This window comes from Lagopus leucura, unplaced genomic scaffold (assembly GCF_019238085.1).
Source record: "Lagopus leucura isolate 7727_CA_CO unplaced genomic scaffold, USGS_WTPT01 Super-Scaffold_100047, whole genome shotgun sequence".
Lineage (NCBI taxonomy): Eukaryota > Metazoa > Chordata > Aves > Galliformes > Phasianidae > Lagopus > Lagopus leucura.
The window spans coordinates 2405187-2424452 of NW_024962293.1; the positions used below are offsets into that span (position 1 = coordinate 2405187).

General features: G+C 44.8%; 1 protein-coding gene across 1 annotated transcript; it reads left to right on the top strand.

Moving 5' to 3' along the window:
• The first annotated feature begins 11398 nt into the window (after positions 1-11398).
• ZFP64 (ZFP64 zinc finger protein) lies at positions 11399-18357 on the top strand. Its single transcript, XM_042884947.1, has 6 exons — positions 11399-11450; positions 11829-12062; positions 13245-13406; positions 14096-14158; positions 14420-14671; positions 16353-18357. The coding sequence occupies exons 1-6, from the start codon at positions 11399-11401 to the stop codon at positions 17651-17653; spliced, it is 2064 nt and encodes a 687-aa protein (XP_042740881.1). The 3' UTR covers positions 17654-18357.
• The last annotated feature ends 909 nt before the right edge of the window (positions 18358-19266 follow it).

Here is a 19266-nt window from a genome sequence, read left to right on the forward strand (position 1 = left end):
TCCGTTGTTTGCCATCTTGCAGTTACTTTGAGAGGTTTTTGGGGGGCTGACTGTCTCATGTTCAGCACTTCGTACAGTGAAGCCGTGGATCTTGCTCGATGCCACCAATTGCTCATGTAACATAAATGCTATGTAATGAAGTGATAATAGATGATGGTCAGCCCTTGGGCTTTCTTCTCTCTTCATCAGTTACACACTTGAATTACAAAGAGTTGCTTTGTTTGGTTTCCCATTTAACATGAAACACCCTGGAGTTTATCTCATGCTATTTGTCCCAGAACTTCAGTGGGATCCCCGCAAATATGCAGGAATTGTGCATTTCTTTCACCATTTGTGCACTCCCACCGCTGCAGCATGGCGTGGCAGCTGCAGACTAAACAGCATCGTTAGGTTAAGGATTGATCAAGTGGCTGTGGAATTTCCATGCTCTGTTTCGTGCCTCCCAGATTACAGCACTGTTTCCAAACTGGTGGGATTCAGGGGGGGGGGGGGGGCCAGGAATGGTGCATTGTAGAACTTTTGGCAGCCAAATGTTCAACTTCAAAATCAAAAAACAAACAATAATAATACTTTAAAAAAACCCTAGAATTGTAAAAGCAAATGTGAAACCTCTCTCCTGTCATCTCCACCTTCATTTTCTTCTCTGCCAGCTCACTGCAGTTTTATCTCATGGCTGTGAACTCCTCCAGGCTAGGCCTGTCTTTCTGTTTCTGTCTGCGAAATGAAGAGCACAAGAGGATATAAGAACGTACAGATGTGGTTGCTGGCTCGGGCCGTGGGCTGGTGTCCTATCTGCCATCAGCCTTCATCCGCCTGCTGGTTTTTCCATCGTCCAACCTCCTGCTGGAAACACGGCATGCTGATGGGAGCCCATTGCTACAGACTTCACCAGAATATTTTCCCAACAATTATGTTTATTAATTCATCATTGATGTGTTTTTCTTCTCCGAATTTTTCTGCTCTCTACTCGAGTACACTTCTGAGCAGCAGTAAACAAAAAGTGATCGCTATCAGAATAAGTGATGATATGGAAGTTTTGCAATTTCTTAATAGTAAGAGATCCTCAGCTATTTGACTTCTTCTGTAATTTGTGAGAAGAAATATGACTTCAGGTTTCACTATTAAATGCATGCCTCAGTGGCTCAGTTTATGCATTCATAATTATATTTACAATTAGAAATAATGTAATCAGGAATAGATATTTTTTTTACTGGCTGACTGCACAAAATGAGTTGGGGAGAAAATGTAGTTTCAAGCCATGCTTTTTTCCCCACAGTTTAGGATCATTTAAGCTTCATCTCAGTCATACGTAAGGAAATTACAGGCTAATGAAGTCCGTATACGGCTGTATTAGATCTGAAGATTGCCAAGTCTATCACTGGGTTCCCTTCTGCACAGCAAATCCCCAAATACTGAGGATGCAATGGCAGAAGGACACAAAAGCACTTTCTACAGTTACAGTGTGCAGTGTTCTCCTGTAAGTATTTTAATTCCTTCATAATGGAAAAGAGCAGCTTTAAATGGAGAAGCAGATGAGGAGAGAGTGTGAGGCATTCTCACAGTGGAGGATTCAGGTGCCCTGCTAGGCAGGGTTAATGGGTGCTGTACTGCAGTCACTCTGCTCCTGGGAATCCCTGAAATGTCAAAGTGGTGCAAAACAAAATTGTGAACCGAGTCCTGCTTGTTTTAAACGGAGGCAGCAGGGCAGCACTGAGCTCAAATGCAGACTATTTAGACACGGGATGACATTTATGATTACTTTCCTCTCTTGAAAATTAATCAGAAAGTTATTTCTGTGAAAATTTGATTCTTAACTGAAAAATTCTAATCTGCTCACTTGTTTTATTTTTTCTTTGATCATCATTTCCCATCACTGGAAAACAATGGAGAACGCCCTTGTTTGCTGATAGTTTCTAAAGCATTTTCCTTCAGTCTTTGGCCAAAATATGCAATGAAACGTATGTTCACATGTTTTGCACAGTGATTTTTGTCAGAAAAGCCATTTCCCGTCAAAAAGATTATTTCAAGGGATGTTTTCACTTGCCAGATTCAGAAGCACATTAATACTGGCTGCAATCAGAAGGGCACACTCATACAGTGGGCTTCCACACTTCTCATGATACTTTTCAACAGGACTGTCACTGGCAGCACAAGGTGCAGCAATGTCAGTTTTAATTAAAACCTTTCCTTTTACCTGCTGCACAGAACAGCTGCAGCATAAACTGGGAAGCAAAGGCACCACAACATGTACGAGTCAGGTTTTGTTGAACATAAACAGGAGGCATTACTAATGGGAACTCTGCACGGAGCCCATTAGCCCAACAGATTCCGCTTCTCCCTAAGATGCTCCACGCAAACTTTTGCTGGTTTCCAAAAATTGGTTGCCAAAAAAATATGCAGTGGAGTCGAAAGCACGACTTGGGTAAAAGTGAGCGCTGGGTGGAGAGGCCAACACGAGTACCTGTGCTTTACACTGAGCCCTGCACTGATGGCCAGTTTGAGCGTGTAGAGAAGGGTCGGGTGAGCAGCAGTGAGCAGTGCAGGAGACGTTGCCTCCTTCCCCTCAGTGCAGTGGGGTTGGAAGTCTGGGGTAAGGCCCCATCTCCATAAGGACCCACTATTAAATGATTGCTGGAGGAAATCAGCAGCTGCTGCATCTGATAGTCCTCATCTTCTCAGGGTGAGCTCTGGGTGTGAGCAAAATTGCACTTCACCAGCTGCGAGTGGAAAGGACGCCATGTGCCCAGGAGCCTGGCCTCTCTGCAGCCTCTGTGGTCCTTAACAGTGATGTCTGGGTGTTTCTGAACCCCTTCCCTCCAAAAGAACCAAGGCTGTCTGCGCAAACATGAAGTGAAACACAGTAGGGAGCACGGACAATGTCTGCCCTGTTGTGAGCTGGTGCTGGTGGAAATACCCTGGGGAGCGGTGTCAAGGACCTGAAAGTGACTGCATCTTCAGGCAGCTGGATCTGAAGGAGGAGGACGTTTCCCTACAGCCTCAACCTGATGCAGTCTCCTCTTCCTTGGTTTCTCACTATGAGCAAAAGGAAGGCAAGCAGTGTCATCTCTGAGCAGGGGGAGATCATTCGTTCAGTAATGAGAATCAAACTGTTACAAACTGGAAAATCGCTAAGTCTGATTTGCAGTGTATTTCTCTTCACTTGTTTCTTCAGAGGTTTTGTTGGTTTGTTGTTTTGTGAGCACTGCCAGGAGTCAAGATGTACATCTCATTTCCATGAGAATTTTCTCAATAGCCCAGGAAGAGCAACTACAGTACCTAAGTTACATTTAAGTAACTTAAGTAAGTAAGGTGTGGGTAGCAACTAGTTAAGAGACACTAAGGACCTTTGAAATTTAAACTTGCTAGGTGTTCTGCCTAAAAAAGCTAGATCTGATGCTGGCGTTGAAGTTTTCAGAGCTAGACTATGCTGTTTAAAATGGAATTTCACATAAAATAAGGTGTGAAGGGACGTTGAAGTATACTCGATTGTATCAGTCATTCTGTATGAACAGGGAAAAATTACAAATGCAACCAGACAGCACCCTCTTCTGGACAACACCATCCATGCAAAACTCATCAATACAGATACTGCAGAAAGTAGAGTGATGCTGGTCCTAAAGGAGAAAGGGAGAGAAGGCAAGATTCAGTAGTTAATGTTTTACATTCAGTTTTCCAAGGAAAACACAGGGAAATATTACTATGCTTTTATTTTTCTGCGTGTTTTATATTAAAACATGAAAACTGGACGGACACAGTATCTACTTATTTCAAAAGCAGATCCCAGTTTGAAAGATTCCTTTTCATCACAGCTTTACCATTACTGCAAGACCCTTTGGAGAGGTCACACACCAGATCCGGGTTAATAAGTGTATGTATCCCTTAGACATCTCATTTTTCTCCATTTCTGAGTGTATTATTTTCTGTTCAGTATTTATGTTCATAAACTAGTTTGTGGAGCTGCATTTTATTCCATCACTCTCTGTGAGCAGCTTGGCTTATGCAGCTGATACTCAGCCTTCAGGAAGATGCTATGATATTTCTCCTTCTTGACTGAACGACTTTAATTCTGATGTTCAGGTTTCCAATGCAAATTTAAAGCTTGCCATCAATGAATACACTGCCACATCTGAAATGCATGAAGCCTGCTCATAGATGAGTGACTTTGTTACAGGATTCCTGGAAAGCAAACACATTATGACCATGGGGAATATTACCGTGATGGAAAGTGATTTAATTGTAAAATGAAAATGAGCAGTAGTTGAAGTTCAGAAAATATTTCCCTAGCTGTGATTTTTGTATGCAGATATTACTCTAAAGGAACTTTGGGTGCCACCCCTTATTTTTTACCCCTTCTCGTGATCTCTTCAGTGTCTGACCAAACAAAGCACATCTTTTGGCACGATGAACGCCATGCCAAAGCCTACTTGCAGAGGAATTAAAACTTGTTACAGTTATGTCATCATTTTTGTGCAGTGGATGATAGGCAGTTCAGGAATAATGGCATTAAGATGTGGTGCAAAATTGAAGGGACTTCTTCAGATTTCATAATCGGATTCTAACAATGTAAATACTTTGGTAATTATAGATCCATATCTAGAATTTCCTAGCTGCAGTGTCCTCCGGTGCCTGCTATAACAGCAGCAGGGATACACGGCCAAAATGCAGAGATCTTCACAGACTGTTTCTGGCAGAGATGAGGTCATACTTCTTCTCATTGTGACGGCCAAATCAATTAGAATTTCCACTGGAAGTGTATCATACACTTTATCTTTCTAACAAAGCAGAACGTAACTGCAGTGGTGTGGGAAGAAACTCAGCTCTTGCTCACTTGAATAATTCTGCTAAGCTCACACCAGAAAAACATGGAGTTGTCAGGAGCTGTACTCCTGAAACTGAAATGCCCAGGCCAGGGTATTTAGTGCATGATTACATGGTGCAAAAAGAATTCTCTTCTTGTTTTTATCTAATATCAGCTAACCTAGCTGAAGAAGTCTGTTAATGTAAAAGTTGGAAAGGTTTATCCTGAACAGTGAGGATATGAGCAGAACTTTCTCCCGCCGCCATCTGACAGTAAAACATTCCTCTTTGTGGCCCTTCTCACAAACTGCAGTTGAATGCGGGGGAAAGCTGATAAAGGTGGTTTTGATGCAGACTGATAGGCATTGCTTGCACTGAAATTCAGCAGTCTTTTTGTATGCACAGATTTCAGGCGTGACAGCAAGATTTATAGAGAGGAACTGAAAGAAGAAGATGATTTTTTGTAAGATTTGGAGTGTGTGAATTAATAAATTCTAGTTGTCCAGGCTCTTAGGAATCCCATTCCGTCTAAATTTCAGTTTTGTTTTCTGCTTTCCCTCCCCAGTAGAGTTGAACCTGGGAATAGCATCGCTCAATGGCTCGTTAGTTTGATAAAGTGGTAAAAGTGATGATAGCTGCAATGGGTACTTCTGGCTCAGAAGCATTTATAGATCTCGAGGGAATTCTGAAAAACACCAGAAAGTCTTTAGGTACTGAATCACAGGCAAGAATTTTGAATCTTTAATTTTTTTTATATATGCTTTTCTATGAGAATGTCAGGACTAAAATATGGAATATGCTTTTCCCACTTGGTTTCTATTACTTGTAAAGCATTCAAAAGCTTCTAGAATAAAATTACCTCTATGCCCTGCTAGGGAGCAGGCAAAACTCCACTGAGTATCAAGGGAGTCCCTCTGCTGGTGTTTCTTTCCATTTTTAACACAAACATAATAATAAAAATGACTGAATTTTAGACCAGAGCTGTACAGTCTTAGCTCCTGCACCTATTAGTTATCATGTTTATCCCAGTGGAGTTTTACTGTACTTTTATGTTTGTACAAAATGTGCTGAAATACACTGCACAAATTTTCAGATGTCACGTATGCATCATCACCAGAACTTCAGTTTCCTTTAAAAGTTCTTTTCAGAACAACCAGTCTGCATTCGGAAAAAGAATTGAAACAGAAACATAAGGAGATGAGATGTGCAGGAAGAAAAAGTACTGCCAAGAAGCAACTTGCAAATAAAAACTGCATTGCAGATAATAGATAATACTGTTTTTCTTTTAGAATGGAGATACTCCAGCAGAAATCCCAAGTCTACGCAACTTTAAAAAATGTAAAAAACGGGGGAGGTGGGGGCACAAAACATTTTCTTATGGACAATGAGAGCCTGAGCCCATCCAGGGCACGGAAGGCTCCGCAGAAACAAAGCTGGGCCGTTTGGGCATTGCCCACTGGTGCAACTGCCCTGCATCCAGCCTGGCGCCCCCAGAACAAGGGGACTGCGTGGGCCAAGGCTGCCGGGCGGTGGAATCACAGCCTGCGTGCTGCAGAGCGACGGCAGATGATCAGAAACCCCCCGAGTTTAACCCTGAAACAAAAGAGCTAACTCTTCTAAACATGACTGGATTTCCCACGGTGTGAAGGATGCCGCAGCATCGCTGCGTACTTAACCCATAGAACGCTGAAAAGTTCCACCTGTGGGTTTAGGTCTGCTTTCTGACAATTAATAATTAGACATCTCAACATCAAAATGCATTTCTGTTTTGTTACAATATTTATTTGAGGCTTAATCACAGTTGTCAATGTGCTATTTCGGTGAATAATATTTTAATATTGAGTTACTTTACAGCTCATGCAGCAGTAAGACATAGCTGAAGGTCCTAGATGATTATTTAGACTTTATTTATTGCAGAGGAAAACAATGACATTGAAAATGTTGTATAAACACCGAATGCATTAAGCAGCGAAATACCTGCTGTGCACTACGAATTGAAATGACGTTATTTTGAAACATCTGAAAAAATAATATAATTATATGTTATCAAGACAGAGACAGATTACCTATTACTTTAACATAATTAATTTGTGCTCGGTGGATTTCTGTAGCTGTGTTTGTCATTATCCATCAATGTAATTACGAAATGCTAAGAATTGGTTTTTAATCTTTAAGTTACTTCAACTGGCTGCTTTTTTCTCTGAATCCACCCTTCATTTGTCTCCATCTTCAATATCTGAAATATTTAATTACAATTCACATTTCTTTTTTCATCGGTTCCCCAGCCCACATTCCAATCTCACTCATGATGTTTTCACATCAGGGCATTTCACAGAGATAAGCTTTCCCTTTTCAGTGGCCACAAGCTTAGAAACAAGTTCAATTTCTTTTCTTGCAATAGTGCTGGGGGGCTTTCACATCTTTTTGGTATGTTCTCCTATATTTATGTTTTTATGCCTCTGTTTTCTGTTACACATTTTTTCAATCTTTTAAAACTGTCCTCATCCATGCAGTGTGAAAGGCAAATGGAACAGCAAATGGCGCAATATTTTAAAGAGATTTCTCTATTCGTCTCCTGCTGGCTCAGCTAATAGCTCTCTTCCCATTACTAGAATAAGTTTGAGGTTTCCTTTCTCTGAGCTTGCAAGGCAGGTTACGTTGCCCTGTGTGATCTCAGGTGAGCGGGCTGGCTGGAAGCTCGGTCAGAAGGCAGAAGTGTGCCTGTGCCCACTTGTTGTTGGACATCAGCGTCTGTCTCCAGCAAAGCACCGAGGCCGCGCTGTGCAGCGCAGTGCCCAGAGATGCCTGTCTCCAGGGCCTGATGAGGCCTGACTTCTTAATGCCTCTATCTGACTTCTTTCTCTGATGACTGACATTTGTCTTTTCCGGGCCTTGTTTGCTTGAGCTGCACTTGTAGGCAGCCTGGAGCAGTGCAGTGTTTTCATTTCAGTCAGGTTAAGGGTGACAAAGATTACACATGCATACTGATTTATGCCTTAAAGGCTGGAAATAGTGTCAAGTGTGATCTCAGCCCAGCTCTGCTCAATGACTCAAGTGCTCAGCACAGTGTTATACTCCCAGACATCAATCCTCATCCAGTGAAATGAAAGCTCTGTCCAGAACATCGTTCAATAAAGTCCTGATCTCTAAGTGTTATTAGTTATTAATAAGATAATAATGATACCTTCAATGTTCACGACAAAGCCAGAATCGAGCCTTTATTGGGCTAATAGCACTGAAAGACAAAGCAGTGAGCAGTGCCAGCCTCAAAGAGCAATCTGCAAAGGTTGCTACGCAGATGGTGTGCACACCGTGTGTGCTTTGGCTCTTGTGCAGCGGTACAGCTATTATCTTTGTACAGCCTAATATCTTTAAAGATGGGTCTTTACAGAATTATATTTGCAGATGCCACGTCAGGAATTCTTTGAGAAGAGTGGATCAGAAGGTGGATGTTATCCTAAAGATGTCAGACACTTATTAAATATTTCATGCTCTGTGTTAGGCTGAGGTCGGTGCTTACAAACTGTTTTTAACTCTTCCTCTAACCTTATAAGTAAACAAAAAAAAGAAAAGCCAAACAGTGATTTGAGACCTCGTATTCTCCTGAAATATGAAAGGCCAAGGACTTAAACCTCAGGTGCCCACACTGAAGCTGCTGACTCTTCTAATGCAGGTGTCTTTCTCTGGTTTTAACCTCACATAACTGCCTGGACCTGAAAAACACTTCTCAACACAGACATCATCAAAACTCTAATAGGCCTATGGAAAATGTTCATGTGGCCCCACCTCCTCTTCCCCCACTGAGAAGAAAGACAGAAAATTCCCATCTGACTGCATTTGCAGCATTCTGGGAAATACCAGAGATGGGAAGAACAAGACAAGCACTCCAAAACGTTTCCAATTGCCTTCAGCCCTTGCCAGCACAGGAAACGAAGCAGTTTGTTTTGCTCTTGACCAACAAGACAGCTTCCTACAAAACAACTGGAAGGAATGGTGGCAAGGGGTGGAGGGAACTATTCTTTCAGATGCCAGTTAGTGTATTCAGCTCTGAATCCTTTCCCTTAAGTAAATTCAACATATCTCTTTAATATTGTCCAATTTAATAATGAAGCAAATGTTTCTAAAAGAGCTGGTAATGCACCAGACGTGAAGCCATTCATATCTGACACAGCAGCGTAACCTCAGATCATCCTTGTACCAATTCAATACTGCCTCCCTGACACCCAGTCTGAAACAGCGAGCACATCAGTGCTCCGACCTGCTGTATTTGCTGTGGCAGTCTGAGGGGGCACACAGCCTGCTTAGCTGCCAGTGTTCGGAGAAATGAAAATTCACTTCTAACAAAACATGCTCATTCTTTTCCAGTCAAAGCAAGCAGGCTTGTATTCTAACTAAAAGGCGTTAAACTGGGAGAGAAATAGATTGAAATATGTTACATTATACTCCACACCTGTGACTGCAGCTGTAATTGGTGGATAGAAGGCAGGCAGGCATTCTGTCAGTTTGGAAATGGGTCACGGTGTTCTGGAGAAAACAGCAACATGAGTTAAAAGTCAGCGTTCAGTTCCACGGCTCAGTCTGCACTGTGGAAAAAGAGATTTGGGTCGATTGCTCCTACTCAGAGACGTGGCTCCTTTTGGATAGACTCCCAAAACAGCCTCATCAGCACTGAGCATATCCCTGTTTCTGTTCCATGCAGGTACTGGCTGTGTCCCTGTCCTCGCATAAAAACAGCTACATTTCCAGAGCCAACATAAACGCTTTGACTTTTATCATTTGAGGAAAGGGGGTTTCTGAATAAATTTCGAAACTCCTAGTAAGGTGCATTATGGGATGTTCATTTACTCTCTTCTTTAGCATTTGAATGTATTCATAAAATTATTAGTCAAAAAATATTTTCACAACACGCACGAGGTCTTGAACCAAGCCAGATCTGATCTTTGCATCCAGCATTACTGTGCTACTGAACAGTTAGCAGGTTTCAGAGGCCGGAACTAGGATGCTCACCCTTTGTCTCATCTCGGCTCCCTGACAGCCCGTGGCTGTGCTATTTTGTTTTGGCAAAATGGGTCAACGGCAGCGTCAGGCAGACACCGCTTTCCCAGGAAAGTAAAACTGCAGCTGTAATATGAACTGGCATCTGAAATTCTGCGTATCTTCAGTGCCTGCGCAAACTGTTTGGAGTTTATTAACGAATACACAGTTAGATCTGTTCAGTCATCAAATCCTTTAGAAGCAAAACCAAATTTGTGAGGAAGTACCAGAAATAATATTGTTTCTTTTCTCATTCATGTTTGTCCACACTGTGACCTTCAGCTACCTGTGTTTGTTCGCTTTGCTCCCTCAGCAGCTGCCTTACCACCATCACCAGGTATTTTATTCTCTGTGGGCAGAGCCCACACAGCCTAGAGGGAATATTGGTGTCCAACATATGTGCGAAGGGAGCCCGAGATGGGTGCAGAGCGTGCCTACATGGGATGTCTGTGGGAGACTTCAGCTGTCAGACACTGAGTATTCACTGGCTGCAAGCAAATGGAGCATTTGTTTCTTTCAGATTGCTGAAATTTAAGTAGCAAAAGGCACATATCTGAATTTAATAATCTTTGTAATTTCCATTCTCCACTTAGTGTCCTTGAATAGCTGCACTTAAATATAAGGCAAGGCAAAGCTGTAGTACCACGGCACTCCCAAATGGCTGAGCCAGTTTGTTGCAGCAGAGCACAGAAGGATGCACTCAGCACACATATAATCAATCCCCCTAAGCAGGCCATCATCTCAGTGTCTTCTACACACCTAAGCATGAGGACTGCCTGTGATGGACATTTGAGCCTGCGTCCAGAAAACCACCGAGAGGCATTCCAGGAACTTCAGCAGGCATAAGATTCTTATTTGTCCATATAAATGAAGCAGATACATAGGTGGATGTTTGAGATCCAGGGTCAGCATGGAATCATAGAATCACTCAGGTTGGAAAAGACCTTAAAGATCGATTCAACCATGACCTAACCATACTGCCCTAACAACCCTCTGCTAAATCATGGCTCTGAGCACAACTGGAGGACAGGTGAGGGCTTGCGGAGGACAACGTCTGCAAGAAGGGGAGTGTAGGAAACAAAGCTGCATTTCTGGCAATGGCGCCAATCTCACCAGCCTGGCTTCCAGCAGTTACTGCAGCATGTGATTCTGCTCGGCAGCTGATGCTGCATGCGAAGCTGCACCTCGAGTAACGCCTGCAGTTCTGTGCACCACAATACAAAGAAACCCATGGGAGATGTCCGAAGGACGGCTAACGAAGATGGAAAAGGGTCTGCAAGGTGAGAGGAGCGGCCGAGCTCAGAGCGCACCGCCACGCCGCTCAGACACGAGGTCCGAAGTCGACCGGCTCCGCGCGGCCGGGAGCGACGCCGAGCGGCAGGCGGGGCTGCCACGTGCACTGCGGCCGGGCGCACGGCAGCGGCAGGAACCGAGCGCGACCGCCACTGAGCATGCTCGGCTCCTCCACATCCGCCCCCGCTCGGCCGCCCGGAGGCGGGGGGGCGGGCACCCCGCCGGCGGTAAGCGCCTCGCGGCCGGCGGAGGCGGCGTGCCGGGCCGCGCCGCCATGAACCCGGGCGGCGGGGGGGCGGCGCCGGCCTTCCCCGGCCCCGTGCAGTGTAAGTGCCGCCGCGCGCCGCCGGCTATGCGCGCTCCGGGGCCCGCGCGGCGGAAGCCGACTGGAGCGTGGGTCCGGGCGGGCCCCGAAACCTGAGTAGCGCAAGAGGCGGGCGGGAGCGGAGCCCGGGAACCTGGCTGGGGGGAACCCGGGAATCTGGGTGAGCGGCGCGGGGAGCGCCGGGCGGGCGGCTCGGAGCGGCGGGGCTGGGCGGGATCCCCGCGGCGTCCCGGGGCCCGTGGCGACCGTGCCCGGCCATGGGAGCCGCGCGGCTCCGCCCCTCGGGCCGTGCGGCCGCGGCACCCCGCGGGCTCGGGGTGAGTGGAACCGGCTGCCGTCGGCTCGGCCTGAGCTGCCGGTCCTGCCGCTGTACTTCCAGTTCCAGGAGGCACCACGGTGCTGGTGGAGCTCACTCCGGACATCCACATCTGCGGCCTCTGCAAGCAGCAGTTCAATAACCTCGACGCCTTCGTGGCCCACAAGCAGAGCGGCTGCCAGCTGAGCGGCGCGGCGGCCGGGGCCACCAGCACCGTGCAGTTCGTGTCCGAGGAAACGGTGCCTTCGGCGCAAACCACGACCAGAACCATCACCTCGGAGACGCAAACCATCACAGGTAGCGCCGTCACCTTCGGGCCGCGCTGGGGAACGCGGGAGGCGTTGCGGTCATGTAAGCAGAGGAAGAAAAACGAGTGGTGTGCGACCTTGGTGCCGGTGTGACAGCGGTGGGCTTCGTTTGTTAGCTGAAAGTCCAGTTAGCGGCTCGTGTCCGACTGTTATGTAAGCGTTGTGTGCGAGCCAATTAAAACAGCACTTAAGAAGAGCGATCAGATCGCTGTGCGCTTCGGGTCCATCAGGGTGCTGTTGGCGAGCAGCAGGCTGGGAACTGTAGTCAGGCTCCAACCCAGGCCTGCATTCCTGCCTCTGCTCCCACAGCTGATGGGCAGGAAGAACACAGCTCAGCATTCCTGCCTTTGTAGAGGTTGAAGGGAAGCCCCGGTCCTGCAGAGTCTAAGTAAAACTAGAATTTCCTCCCATGGATCAAGGTTTGTCCTTCTGTATGTAGTTACTTTCTGAAATCCAGATCTTTTAAGCTGCATAGACAGACTGGCACAGAGAATCTGGAAGAGCAGCGAAGCAAACTGAATTCGAAGCTCACTTCCAGGAATTCATTCAGCGTGGATTTTGGTTGAATCACTTTTCTGCTTTCTCTTTACTCATATTTAAAATGAGAGCTATGATATGCTTCTGCTCATTTGGGGTGTAACATTTAATTGACTTAAGAGCTGGTGCTTGGGCTGACAAAGTTTTAACTGTTACGAGTAACAGCTGAAAGCAATACAGTTCAGAAAGAGGCTGAACTTTTTTTATTTGCACGATGCTTTTTGACAACATTAGCCATGTAAATAACTTGCTTTCTTTTTTCTCCTTTGGGCTGTAGCACAGCCAGTGTTGGAAAAAACAGACAGAACTTTATTAATGAAAGAGCTGAACAGTCAGCAGAAGACACAGAACACTTAACAGATCAGCCAGATAAGATTCAGAAAGGGAAACAAGTGGGCCTGCTTAGGGTGATAAAAGGTCGAGCAGAGTTATCAGCTGATAGCAGGATAGCAAGGGAGAGAAAAGCCTTTCTCCTTTCCCTCACCACCCTACTTATAAGAAGTCTTGAAACAATACAGAATGGTATGGTTGTAATTAATGAGTGCCCGTAATTAATGAGATTAGGAAGTAATTTGAAAGATTTTACTGAGTGGACAAGTTAATGTTACCAAATTGTACTATTTTACATGTTTAGTTTCTGCGCCGGAGTTTGTTTTTGAGCATGGCTATCAAACATACCTGCCCAGTGAGAGCAGTGAGCCTCCAGCTGCTGCTATCGTCTCCACACCACCGAAAGCACGATCAAGAAAGTCAACTTCCTCGCTTACGCAGAAGAAACTGAACTGCTGGTATCCAGGTAAGATGTGGACTGTGTTGTGCATGCACTGCCAGTGATATCAGTAGTAGTTCTGCTATTGGTTTCACACGTCCTAGGCTTTGGTCCTGAACTGTGATGTATTCTGGTGGTGCTTCAGCAGGCTTGTGTACAGACACTGGCCTAGGTCTGCACACACTGCAACATAAGGACAGTCTTGTCACATTTTTGCTCACTGTTGTACGTGAAAGTGTCCAAGGGCAGGTTGGGTGGGGCTTTGAGGTACCTGGTCTAATGGAAGCTGTCCCTGGACTGGGTGATCTTTGAGGTGCTTTCCAACCCAAACCATTGTGTGATTGGGTCAGTTAGCATGTCTGTAAGGATGGGCAGAGTGAAAGTATGTGGAGAACTTAACAAGTGAAAGACAGTATGCAGTAAACATATGCAGACGCTCGTGTAGATGAGTTGTGATATCAGTGGGAGCAGAAGTTGAGGCTCCTTCTCTTGTTAGCCTGTCTTCTCTTGAAAGGCACATTTTGATTGTGTAGGTAATGATAGATTTGTTGGTTTATTTGCTTTTACTACACAAGTGATGCAGGAAGCAGCTGCCCACCAAAAATGCTCTTGAGGAACAAACAAAATACAGAATACAGTAGTTTGTTGTTGTTAGTATTTTATTAGATTTTTCCATGAATTTAATGGTGTGCATTCATCAATCTTACTACTGTCAGGTTGCCAGTTCAAGACTTCCTATGGTATGAAGGACATGGAACGTCATCTGCGAACACACACAGGTCTGTATGGTTGCTTTATTTTACTTTTTGTTGGTTTAGCCTGTATATTTCTTAATTATAACATCCGTATATTCACTGATGACACAGGGAGAAAGTTCCTGTGAGCCTTCTGAAGCCTTAGCAGACAATTGAAATCCTATATCCAGTGTCTGAAAACTAATCATACTGCTGGTTGGAAGTGTTTAGTTAGTGGGGTTTGTTTTTCAGTAACACACTTATGAGGCAAAAATTCTTCACGTTTTGATGCTCTGCTCCTTGCAGGAGACAAGCCCCACAAGTGTGATGTTTGCAGCAAATGTTTCAGTCGCAAAGACAAGCTGAAGATGCACATGCGGTCTCATACTGGGGTGAAGCCTTACAAGTGCAAGCACTGTGACTATGCAGCTGCTGACAGCAGCAGTCTCAACAAGCACCAGCGCATTCATTCCAATGAGCGTCCCTTTAAATGCCAGATCTGCCCTTATGCGAGCCGCAACTCCAGCCAGCTGACTGTACATCTCAGATCCCACACGGGTAAGCTGATACCAAAATTCAGGCCTGTAAAAGTTTGGAAGCCATTGGGAAGGTTTTTAAAAGGCAGGCAGGTCCCATCGAAGTGCCAGGAAGTGCCTGTTGGAATTCTCAGAAGCATGGAGGCATCAGGCTGCTGTGAATTTCTTGGGATATAATCTAGTGGGACAACACAGCCTTCCTGAAAGTACATAGAAGCATTTGGAAGACAGGTCTGACTCTTGGTAGTTCTTTTCATTTTGGAGCTGCTTATTAAGGTATTCTTAATTTGATAGAGCTTAATGGATCAGTAAATAATTAGATCCTTGGGAGCATCAAGGGTCTTATCTGTGTCTCTCAAGTCTGGCCCACCATATAAGATTAGCTGTTTGCAGTTTGATTGGTAGGGAGGAACAACACTTGGACCAAACCTGCTGTTTTCCTCCTCCCTGCACCAAGCACATCTTAGCACCCAGTGATACAATTGCTCACTTCTTCAAAATTATGCCAGAAAACTTTATGCTTGGGTAGTTTGGAAAACCATATATTTCAAATAAAGAAAAAGGTGAGGGGTGTTATTCAGTAGGATTGGGGTATTTGCTTTGTGTTTATTTACTTCTCTTAGTAGCCATAAGTGTTCTTTACTCTGGAATTGACTGCATTCTGATCAGTGATGTACAGCTTGGTTTGGCCATGCGTGTTGTGATGTGGGTCTGCAAATCAGGAGGTTGCCCAGCAGCAGGTTAGATCCAAGCAGTGTGTGTGGTTGTTTGTGTAGGTATTGACACGACCAGGCTGCTAACAATCCTGCTGATGATCTTATTTTTTTTTTCATGCTTTTGCAGTTAAGAATTTGGCCAAACTTTCAGCTAAATAGGCTTGGGGTCAGGATTACTCTCATAAAAACTGTGATGTTATGAATATTTTGTATGTTTGTTTGCATGGATGTGAACTAATACTGCATGGATACAAGCTGATACTAGATTTTCTTGAACCTGTAGAAGAATATTAGCTGTGATGCAAATACCACATATTTGCATGCGTGCTTCAGTAGTCTCCCATTTCTCTTCTTTAGCTTCTTGTATGTGCCTGTGATGTCCCCCATTTCTGTATCACTGTTGTAGCACAGTTGTGCTGCAGTCTCCTGACGTTGTCCATACACTTTCCTGTATCATAGACATAAGATTGCAGTGCTGTTCTGTTTCTGTAGTAGCCTGGAACTTACCTGGGCTCAAAGCTAACCCAGAGGTCTCACTGCGGATCTTGTACTTCAGGCCCGAGGTGTGCATGTGTTCGTGTTCTTAGACTTCAAAAATAGAGCAGCTGTTACAGTGTTTATTTTAAATGTTTTTCAATGCTAGTTGAGCCACTGTTGCTGAAGGAGTCCAAATGAGAAACTTCAGTCACTCTGTGGAGTGCGCTGAACAGTTTTACAAGCAAAATGAACTAGAAATTGAGATTACCTGACATACAAATAAAAGTAGTAAGTGTGGGCAGGCATTCTCTTGAGAGTCTGCACACAATTACGCCAGTCCAGGTGATAAATCCCGTGCGCTTTACATTCCCTGTGTCTTGAAAATGTATTGGAAGGCTACAGATACTTAGAACAAATCAACTGTATGTATTTCACTGTAACCTTGGTCTCAAGGAGAAAAATGGATCTCTGTGTCTCCTCTGTAATTTGAAATGTGTTCCTTGTTGACAGGAGATGCTCCTTTCCAATGTCAGATGTGTCCTGCTAAGTTTAAAATCAACTCGGACTTGAAAAGGCACATGCGTGTGCATTCTGGTGAGAAGCCTTACAAGTGTGAGTACTGTGAGGTTCGCTGTGCTATGAAAGGAAACCTGAAATCACACATTCGTATAAAACACAGCATGGAAAATACTCTCAAGTGTCCAGAGTGTGAGTTCCAGTGTGGAAACAAAACAAGCCTTCGACACCACATAAGAACTCACCAGCCCGAGCAGCCAGTGAAGTGCTCAGAGTGCAACTACTCTTGCTCCAACAAGGCAGCTCTGAAAGTGCATGAGCGAATTCACTGCAAAGATCGTCCGTTCAAATGCGAGTTCTGCAGCTTTGACACCAAGCAGCGGAGTAACTTGACAACTCACATGAGGAAAGCTCATGGAGACAAAGTCAAGACCAAGAAGCAAACTGTGGAGAAGAAGGAAGGAGATAGGCCAAAGCAAGGCGGCTCCAGGCAGGTTGCCAAATTAGATGCCAAGAAGGCATTTAAGTGCGATCTGTGTGACGCCTCCTTTGTCCGAGAAGATTCTCTTAGGAGTCACAAGAAGCAGCACAGTATGTACAGTGGATCTAAAAGTAACGAACTGGCTGTTCTGCAGCTCCAGATGGACCCCAGTCGACAGGCCAGTGCCCCGATCACCGTCAGTCACCTCCAGGTCCCGATTCAGGCTGCTCAGGTTTCTCCATATAATGAGGGAAGGGTCAAGATCATTGTGGGTCACCAGGTCCCTCAGACTAACAGCATAGTTCAGGCTGCGTCAGTGAACGTTGTGCCCCCTGCGTTAGTCAGCCAGAATCAGGAGGAGCTCTCTGCCAACAGCCGCCTGCAGCTTCTGGGCCAGGTCAGCTTGTTGGCGCCGCCGCCACCTCCCAGCTCTCAGAGTGAAGCAGGGCCTGTGACCCAGCCAGCAGTTCTTCTCACAACCCATGACCAGAGTGATGGAACTGCTTTGCATCAGACTCTGATTCCTGCTGCCGCTGTCAGCGGCCACGAGGCTTCGGCAAACCAGGCTTTCATCACCAGCTCTGGAATCAGCTGCGCTGACTTAGAAGGCCTGAATGCCTTGATACAAGAAGGAGCAACAGAAGTGACTGTGGTTAGTGATGGAGGTCAGAGCATTACAGTGTCCACTTCAGCCCCTCCTCCTCCCATTTTCTCTTCATCCTCTCACACAGAAGCCCCTAAACAGACCTACTCCATCATCCAGAGTGGAGCCCATACAGCTCTACTGTGTCCAGCAGACTCCATACCAGATTAGCCACAAAGCAAATTTCAGCAGAAATGCACAGGGTGGAAGTGAATAGGGAACTTGTCCTATAAAGCCAAATATTTCCGTACGCATCTTTCTTGTCTGTACATGGAAACATACATCCTGTATGTGGAAAAGAGATGCGTGTATTTATACGCCTCTACTGAAATAGAAGGATGTGTCCTTTGTAAAATGTGTTGCATTATTTCACCAAGCTTCCCTGAAGATGATTCTCATGTTGTGCTGGCTAAAGTAAGAAAGCCTCACCTTATGATGACTTATTTTCACATCAGACTTCTTTCCTGTGTACACAAAAAGATGCAGGAAATAGATGATCCAAGCCACCCAGAATGCGTTTCCAAGTAAGGCCTGTTTCGATCGCATGCTGTGTATGCATTGGGTGGATGTGGCTGGTAGCTGATCTGTAAGAAACGTCTACAACCAGGGCTAATGCAGGCCTAGCGTAGATTATGTGACCTATTCCTTAGTTTCAGTGGAAGCTGGTAGCATGTGATGCTTGATTTGGAAGTTCTTAATGCAGAAGACCAAGTCAATTGTTTTTAGAAGGCAAAAGAATTTTGTCTGCTCATCAGTAATTGCTAAATTTGTCAGCAAGATCGCTGCTGCAAATCTTACATGTGGTACAATGATCTGTGTCAGAGTTACCTGTGTTCTAAACAGAACAATCACAAATATATTTTTTACAAATGCTACTTAAGTTTTGTTTTTATTTGGCTGGTATGTGTTGAAGCTGCATGTGTGGAAGCAGTCCCTTCCACTTTGGCGCTGTTCTTTTCAAGTTAAAGGGGAAAAAGGAAGAAAGTGAATTCATTCAATTAAAACATATAAAATAAAGAGATTCTAATCCAAGGTTTGCAACTCTAGCATTGCATCACAAGATAGTAATTTACCATGAAATGATGTGCATATCTAGAATGAATGCTGGGCTGTATTCTGCATTACACAGCATTAGTCCTGTTTGACAGGTGTTCTTGTAGCCAGTGATGCCATCACTGCAGAATGATCCAGCTGAGAACAGACTCTCGGCTTGAGAAAACAGTGAGCTCCATGGGTCCCCGGAACTGCAGAAATGAAGGATGGTTTCACAGCCAGGCAGCGTCCCAAGGACGATTGTTAACATGCAGGAAGGCTGGAGAGAGGCTGTTATCAAAACTAGCTTGGAGATTCCCTCGTGGGGAAATAAAGTCAAGTAAAATTTTATGGTATTTGCTAGTGGAAGACATTGAGTGATTGCTTTATGTTAGAAACATGCTGGGAAACTTACGGAGATTATATCATCAGGGCCACTTTCTGAATTGGTCTTGTTTGAGTTTTTTGCTTTTTTGTTTTGTTTTCCAGCCTTTATTTTGTGTATGTGGGGGGGCTCCCTGCTGCTTCCCTCTGTGGGTTATGGACTCAGTGTACAGCGAAGGCTTTCAGCTCTACCATATAGATGGGAAAATTCCATCAGAACTTGCAAGTACAGGTTGTTCTTGAAAACGTGTTCCTTGTTCAAAGGTTGCTTAAACTTGAGTTTTCCAGTAACCTGCCTTCATTACTGATGGGAAATAGTATTTTTAGAGATCCATTCTGCCTGTCTAATCCTTCATTCAAAATTCATG

Bases quoted from the DNA above. Each gene is read 5' to 3' on its own strand.
- ZFP64 (XM_042884947.1), top strand. From the start codon at position 11,399: ATGAACCCGGGCGGCGGGGGGGCGGCGCCGGCCTTCCCCGGCCCCGTG. The intron at 12,063-13,244 runs GTAGCGCCGTCA...TTACATGTTTAG, and splicing joins GGAGACGCAAACCATCACAG to TTTCTGCGCCGGAGTTTGTT. The intron at 14,159-14,419 runs GTCTGTATGGTT...TGCTCCTTGCAG, and splicing joins TCATCTGCGAACACACACAG to GAGACAAGCCCCACAAGTGT.